General features: G+C 40.9%; 1 protein-coding gene across 1 annotated transcript in view; it reads left to right on the top strand.

Moving 5' to 3' along the window:
* The window catches only part of LOC111325106 (unconventional myosin-If-like), a 27,727-nt gene extending 20,444 nt beyond the window's left edge, over positions 1–7,283 (top strand). Inside the window, exons 26-32 of the mRNA XM_088761470.1 lie at positions 730–837; positions 1,589–1,644; positions 1,722–1,775; positions 3,337–3,401; positions 3,983–4,129; positions 5,163–5,278; positions 5,935–7,283. Coding sequence (XP_088617596.1) covers positions 730–837; positions 1,589–1,644; positions 1,722–1,775; positions 3,337–3,401; positions 3,983–4,129; positions 5,163–5,278; positions 5,935–7,139 — 1,751 coding nt within the window. The 3' untranslated portion in view covers positions 7,140–7,283. The remainder of the gene's footprint in view (positions 1–729; positions 838–1,588; positions 1,645–1,721; positions 1,776–3,336; positions 3,402–3,982; positions 4,130–5,162; positions 5,279–5,934) is intronic.
* Positions 7,284–7,500: the final 217 nt, after the last annotated feature.

Here is a 7,500-nt window from a genome sequence, read left to right as displayed (position 1 = left end):
TGAGTACTGGTGTTTTTTGGCTTTTTTTTTAGCCCCCCCCCCACCTTGGCGATAAATTTGACCGATCGCAAAGTATTTCATTCATTTGTCCTTTCATTCACAACACTGATAAAATATTGGGACCCAAACGATCCATTAAGATCACCGATCACTTCACGTGCACCTCCGCCAATATAATCTGTTGCATAACTTGCACTTATTGCAAAAAGATATACATCGGCGAAACAGGGAGAAGACTAGGTGACCGATTCCGAGAACACCTTCGAGACGTGGAAAGGAATGACAAGGACGCATCGAAACCAGTCGCTAGACATTTTAATTTACCTAATCATTCTAAGCAACATATGGCAATCTGCGGTCTTTCCTTACACTTAGGTAGCACGGAAAGCCGTAAAAATCTTGAACTAAAGCTCATCTTTCAAACCGGCAGTCTAAATCCCACAGGGACCGACGAACGCTTTTCATTCCACTAATTTATTCTTGTTTTTCTCGTTGCCATGTTCCCATCAATAACGTAGCTCCATTTTCTGCCTTTAAAAGCACACACAACCCACAATTCCTCTATTCGCTCCGACGAAGGGCTAACGCTTGAAACGTCAGCTTTTGTAATCGTTACGGTGGCCAATTTACCACTTCAACTTTGTTGATATATCCAAATTATTTCGTTACTCCCACCGACGTAGCACAAAACAGTTTCTTTCGAAACTATCAGCCTTTATTTCATTATAGGTTTCGATGTGCTAGGTGATAAGAAGAAAAAAAGAGATTCATGGGATATGGGCTTCAAAGGAGACTACGTAGACTTTCAGAACAGAAAACCTTTACAGAAAATAATACGTAAGTTACTTTTTCCAGTAAAGCCCTTTAAACTCAGACATTGGATATTTCGACCTTAGACTGCACCCTCGGGCGTAGACCCTTAATATCTAAAACTGATTCCCCCGTCCCAGGTGTGGAGGTGTGCCAGTGCATTGTTGCTATTTTGTCCTGGAAATCTCTAGGCTAGGCAAGGATTTCGGCTGCAGACCTGTGTCAGTATCACTGTACTGTCCCCAGGTGTAAGCTTGCGTCAGTGTATCACTGCAATTTAAACCGGGATATCTCAAAGTTAGGCGGGGATCCCGGGTGCAGACTTGTGTCAGTATTACTGTAAAGTCCCCTGGTGTAAGCCTTCGTAAGTGTATCACTGCAATTGAAACCGGGATATCTGAAAGTTAGGCGGGGATCCCGGGTGCAGACTTGTGTCAGTATCACTGTAAAGTCCCCTGGTGTAAGCCTTCGTAAGTGTATCACTGCAATTTAAACCGGGATATGTCAAAGTTAGGCGGGGATCGCTGGTGCGTATTTGTTTCAGTATATCACTTTGATTTTACCCTGAATATCTTAAATGTGGGCGAGGTCTCCGAGTACGGACTTGAGTTAGTGTATCATTGTAATTTTACCCTGGATATCTCAGACTTAAGGCGGGTCCCCGGGTGTTGACTTGAGTCAGCATTTCACTGTAATTTTACACTCGATATCTGGAACTATCTTGGAATATGTTTTGAATTCCCTTTCTGAACAAACACAATAATACTTTTGTGTTTAGCGGATGCTAGAGTCGAGTTTGCGGCTGAAGTCACCAAATACTGCCGTAATGGGAAGGTAAGCCATGGTCCCTCACGTTTAATTATATAGCTACAAGTTTGTTTCTCGAGACATTAATTTTCTCTTTGCCCCAGGAACAAGACCGCGTCCTCATTTTGACAACGAGTTGCCTATACATTATTACTCAGGTGAGAGTAAGATCATTCAACTGGCAACTTTCAACTTTATTGGTTATAGCAAATATTACAGAAAGCAATATACACTGCCCGCAGTTGGCAGATTAGCTAGTCGAGATGAGTAGTGGTTACACGTGTGTTATATTTAACAATTATTCACCTCAGGTTCGGTGAATATCGTCGAATAATCCCCGAGACGAAGTCGAGGGGATTATTCGACAATATTCACCGAACCTGAGGCGAATAATTGTTTTAGTATAATTTCAGAGCTGAACAACAGAGAAATTTCTAAAATAACATTTAAATAACATTTATTAACATTTTATTTTAACATTTTATATAAACCGCATGGAGCGGTTTATATAGCGTCCTATAAGGAACCACTCGACCGATCAGATTGCTGGAAACTCTTTGCTCAGCTCTGAAATTATACTAAATATATATACAAATACAAATGGCTCACAAGAAAGACTAGAAACTGGACAAAGAGTAAAAATATGGTAAATAAATGAGCAAATAAATGAGCAAATAAATGAGCAAATAAACAAATAAATTTATTTAAATAATTTTTATTTAATTTTTAAATCTATTTATATTTAGACAGGCTGGCTCCAGTTCAACTTTAAAGCCGGTCAAAATGCATATGTGAGCCGTTGTAAACAATATTAAGGCCAGACCACAATACCGGGAGCTAGGTTCCCTACTCTCTGCATTGCGTGAGTCCTTACACGTCTCCTGCTAACCTTTTCAAAGAAAAAATGCGAGAGACCATGCCTGCGTTTTATCGTCCTTATCTGAGAAGACTAGAGCGTCTAATGTCTTTATTTATTTATTCAATGATTTGTACCAAGTACTGGAGCAGAAACAATAGGATATGGGTCCCCTACGAGGTTTAAGCTCCAACAAACCCACCCATCCCACCCCAGGGGAGGAAATTAACGTCTCCTACCCCTAACCCTGCAGGAGAAGAGACCTCCATTTATTCGTCCCTATCCGAGAAGACTAGAATATCTAACCATTTCGTGATGTTATAGAAAGGTAGCATATTCTTCCCAATTATTTTAAGACCTTGAGTGTTGGTCCGGCCGGGGCTCGAACCCTCGACCTCCCGCACAACAGTCCAGCGCTCTATCCATTGAGCTGACCGGGAGGCGGTTGATTGAGGCGATCTTGATTCTCCTCAGTTATTTTAAGACTCTGAATGTTGGTCCAGTCTGGAGCTTGAACTCTTGCCTCCAGCACGCAAAGTTGTAACACGAGTGCAAATTGGAAATAGCGCGCGCTGCCAAAATTTCGTCTGTCTTGATTTTTTGTGATGCATTTCTCGTGTAGACTATTAACAAGTAACAACATGATTTCTCGTGCAATTTGATGTAAATAAGCACTTTTAAATTTTTCAAAGGCTACAAATTGTATTCGCACCACGGGCTTGTGGCTTGTTGTCTTTGAAAATTTACTCGTGCTTATTAAAACCAAATTGCGCTCGAAAGTCATGTCATTACCTATACCAACCGTAGGCTATTCCTATACCTTTGAGCACTGTACTAATTTGAGTTTACATTTTCCTTCACAGACGGATTCCACGTTTACAGTTAAACGCAAACTACACATGACTGACATAAATCGTGTAACAGTTAGGTATGTTGCTTTACTGAATGAACACTCTGCAATCAAGAAGCTGTCATTGCGACCAACCTGAACAAATTTCGCACAATCTTGTTAATTAATTAACTGAACCACCATGGCTGTGAAATTAAAAGCTATTACTAGGGATTGTTACTAATTATGGATTATAAAAGTGCGCTCGATAGAGCTTAGGGATTTATATTTTTGTAATAAAATTCACTGTATTACTAAACCTACGAACATCATATGGTGGCTTGGCTCACTGTTCCGATTTGCAGTAACTCATTTGGCTCGATCAAATGTTTGCTATTTATATGCATATCTAACCATGCTATTTATATGCATATCTAACCATGGCATCCAGACTGATGCAAGTCTAGACATCCACATGAAATTGAGACCATGTGTTTTTGTAAGTCCGAAATGGCGTCGGAAAGCCTAAACAGTCTGGCTTCAGATCGATACCGGCGGAATATCAGAAAAAATGCGCGGTACTGAAAAAAAATTAAGAAAATAAACAAAGATATGAATGGTATGCACTCGCCTACTTCGCACGCAAAATGAATCATTTCGTTCTTTTGTTGTTGTTTCAGCCGCAATGACGACTCTTTCTTTGTACTTCATGCCAAGGAATATGATAACATATTTGAATGTCGAATGCTTCCTGAAGTTCTTAACAGAATAGCTGTTGTGTATCAACTGGAGAGAAACTCTGAGCTGCAGCTAAATGTGTCTGACAAGTAAGACCAGTTTTAAGCTTACTTAATATTCCTTAAACGAGACCTTAAGCAAGCCACGACGACGACGGCAACAAGGACGCGGCAAACCAGAAGATATAATGGGCAGGACAGTAGGCTATTTTACAGTTGTGTACTTAGTTGCCAAGCCTTTGATTCAGAGTGAGGCTAAAGATGACCTTGTTGTGATAGAGACCTGTATCTAGTTAGCATGATAACAAAATGATTTACATTTGAAAGGTAGCAAGGTTTGTATCATAACAAGGTCATCTCTAGCCTCACTCCCGTCCAAAGGCTTGGCAACCAAGCACACAACTGTAAAATGGACTATTGCTCAGCACGTGCATTTTAAAACCTTGTAAATTTCTTAGCCGTCCTCTGCAAAACAACAAGATTAAATCACAAAACTTTGAGTGGTCTAAGAACGGAAACCTCGACGGCAAATTATATACAAGGTTCCATTTGAAACTCAACGCTGCTCACATACGTTATGTTGAAGTTGAGATGTGGCGCTGTAAGATCCAGCCATTCGCGACACTCTAATTAAAAATACAAATTAATTTCTTAATCAACGTCTTCCTCAAAGTTTTCGTCCTGACTGCTGAATGCTCCTATCGTTTATTACAAGTCTACGGAACATATCTTTATCTGTGGGAATGACGCAGCATTCTGCTCCATACCATGGATTGTGAATGTGAAAGCGATCTTCGCAGTGATGATCAGAGATTATGTAAATTATTCTCACTCAGATGATCTGGACACATGATAACAATCAACTTCTTTAACTTTCAAAGGTCAGCAACACAGAACAAATAAGTCACAGAGGAGCAAAAACAGGGTCAACGAGTCAGGTCGACAAAGATATGTGTGTTCTCCTTGAGAATATCCATGAATACGCGTTATCCAAGCTCAAAACCAGCCTTTTTCACGTGACTGAACGTATTACTAAGTGTCAACTAAAACATTTAATAATCAAATAAAATCAAGTGAATTGATAGTTCATTGCATCAACGAAGCAGCACTACTTGTTTTGCAGGGTTGATTTTTGCATAAAAGGAGGAGATGTTCGCCATATATTTTTCTTAGAAAAAGGCGGATCGAAATTACAAACATCGCCGTCGAAAAAGACGTTTACTATTGCTGCTGATGTAGGTAAGTATGCGGCAAGAGCTGTTTCTTTTTATACTATTTACTTTATAGTATTCAAACAAGTGATCCAGTCACGGTTTAAAAGAAACTAAATCATCAACGTTCCAGTATGAGAACATTCATTGCATTCTACTTAAGAATAGTTTATCATATAAGAGGAAGAAAGTTGATTCTCCAAGTTGTCGTTTTTGCCCCTCTGAGACACATATTATCTATCTATCTACCTATCTACCTACTTACCTACCTATCTGTCTGTCTGTCTGTCTATCGATCTATTTATCTATGTATCTATATATCTATCTATGTATCTATATATCTATATATCTATCTATCTATCTACCTACCTACCTACCTATCTATCTATCTATCTATCTATCTATCTATCTCTCTATCTGTCTGTCTGTCTGTCTATCGATCTATTTATCTATCTATCTCAATACAGACAAACTAAATTTCGGGGGCAGAATTTTCCGACTGACGCAGTGCTCACAGGGGAAACAAATCCGCCTTTCAAATTAAGATATTTTTTTACCTTGGCACAGTACATTCCATGCGCTCAACGATTCAAACATTTCGTGTGAACGCAGGAACGTTTATTATAATTAATTTCAATCATATCATCTATATATTGTTAATTGAATTTTCATTAAATTCAACAGATTATTCATGTGAAGATGTCAAAGTTCCTGAATTGCAAAGTGAGAAACGTGCAAGCATTAGTATGTTCGTTGACAAAGTCGCGCGAAGACTGAGTACTACATACGGCGTCAGTGTTCCGGATCCCAGCACTTTCTCAGCTGTGGCTAAAGCAATATTCGGCCAGTCAGGGGGAAGCGTGCAATGCAAAAAGGTGCTTGTGAATCTTCCAGAAGGCTCCTTGACATCAGATACTAAAGAAGTTTGTATTCAGCTGTGCAAAGCTAGAAAGGAAGTTGTCCCACTTAGTGACACGGAAGAGATTGTCAGCCATTTGGTGGAAATCAGCCCCCTTGGAAAGCCATTGTGTGCGTTTGCTGAGCTTTGTTTGCCAATTGAAGGGAACGTTAAGGCAGGGCATGCGCAGTTTCTTCGTTGGACTCCAACACAATCAGGGGAGAGGGCTAACTGGAGTGATGTCCTTGTTTGTGACAAGAAACACCGCTCTGATGAAAGTCAGATCACTCTTAAATTCAAAGAGAGCGAGGCAAAGGTTTTCACCACACATTTCGGAATATTTGGCATAATTGATACCTCGGAACCCAAAGCACACCAAAAAAGCATTAACAATAATGTATCTTTCGAGAGCGCTAATAATCAAACACAGGATGATAGACCTACCTTATTTCAACGAATAGGAAACATGTTTAAGAGAGGCGATACACAAAAACAAACTTCCGACAGTGAGAATAGCCATGCAACATCCCCATCAACTGATCCAACTATGATCCCGCCCCCTGTGTCCTCCACCCCAGCTCTAGCCCCAGCCCCTTCCGCATCAGCTCCACCCCCTGTCCCTTCTACCACAGCGCCAGTCCCTCTCCCCTCCACCCTAGCTCCGCCCTCTCCCTCCACTGCTTCATCTTACCCTCCACCTCCCCCTCCGTCCGTCTCCACCCCGTCTCCTTCAGCTGTTTCGTTACCACACCCTCCATCCTCTCTGTCTCCTCCGTTCTCTGGCGCGGTGCCGTCCCAGACCTCTGATTTATTACCCCCTACTCCATCTGGGGCAGGGCTACCTGCCCCTCCTCCCCCTCCCCCTCCTCCTCCTCCTCCCCCTCCTCTTCCTCCTCCCCCTCCAGCCCCGGCTCCATCTTCTACAGCTTCAGGGGAAGGCAACTCATTAGCCGCCATGTTGGCATCACGGAAGAAAACGATGACTGGTTAACAATGTGCGGTAATGCTTCTACAAAAGGATTTGACCAGAAGTTGAAAAAATGTAATCCACTTTAATAGAAATTATGTTTTACAATGTCATCTGGAACAATCTGCTCTGCGTATCAAAGATGAATAAAGCCTTTCCGCCACACAACTTAATTATCCAAAAAAAGACATTTTTTTAAACTCAAATAACGTACATAGTTTTCAAAATGTGCGGGGAAACTATCTCGTGGAGGGGATCTCTTTAACAGCACAACTGGGCGACTTAGTATGAAATGAAGGGAAACAGACTTTGATCTTTCCAGCGAAAATATGCGTGAAGTGCCTCTTCAATTTTATCATGAAGTAAGACATACTTTTGTTGTAGA

The sequence above is a fragment of the Stylophora pistillata genome, chromosome 5 (assembly GCF_964205215.1).
Source record: "Stylophora pistillata chromosome 5, jaStyPist1.2, whole genome shotgun sequence".
Classification (NCBI taxonomy): domain Eukaryota; kingdom Metazoa; phylum Cnidaria; class Anthozoa; order Scleractinia; family Pocilloporidae; genus Stylophora; species Stylophora pistillata.
The sequence above is the reverse complement of the archived record's forward strand: the minus strand, read 5'-3'. Positions and strand labels throughout refer to the sequence as shown.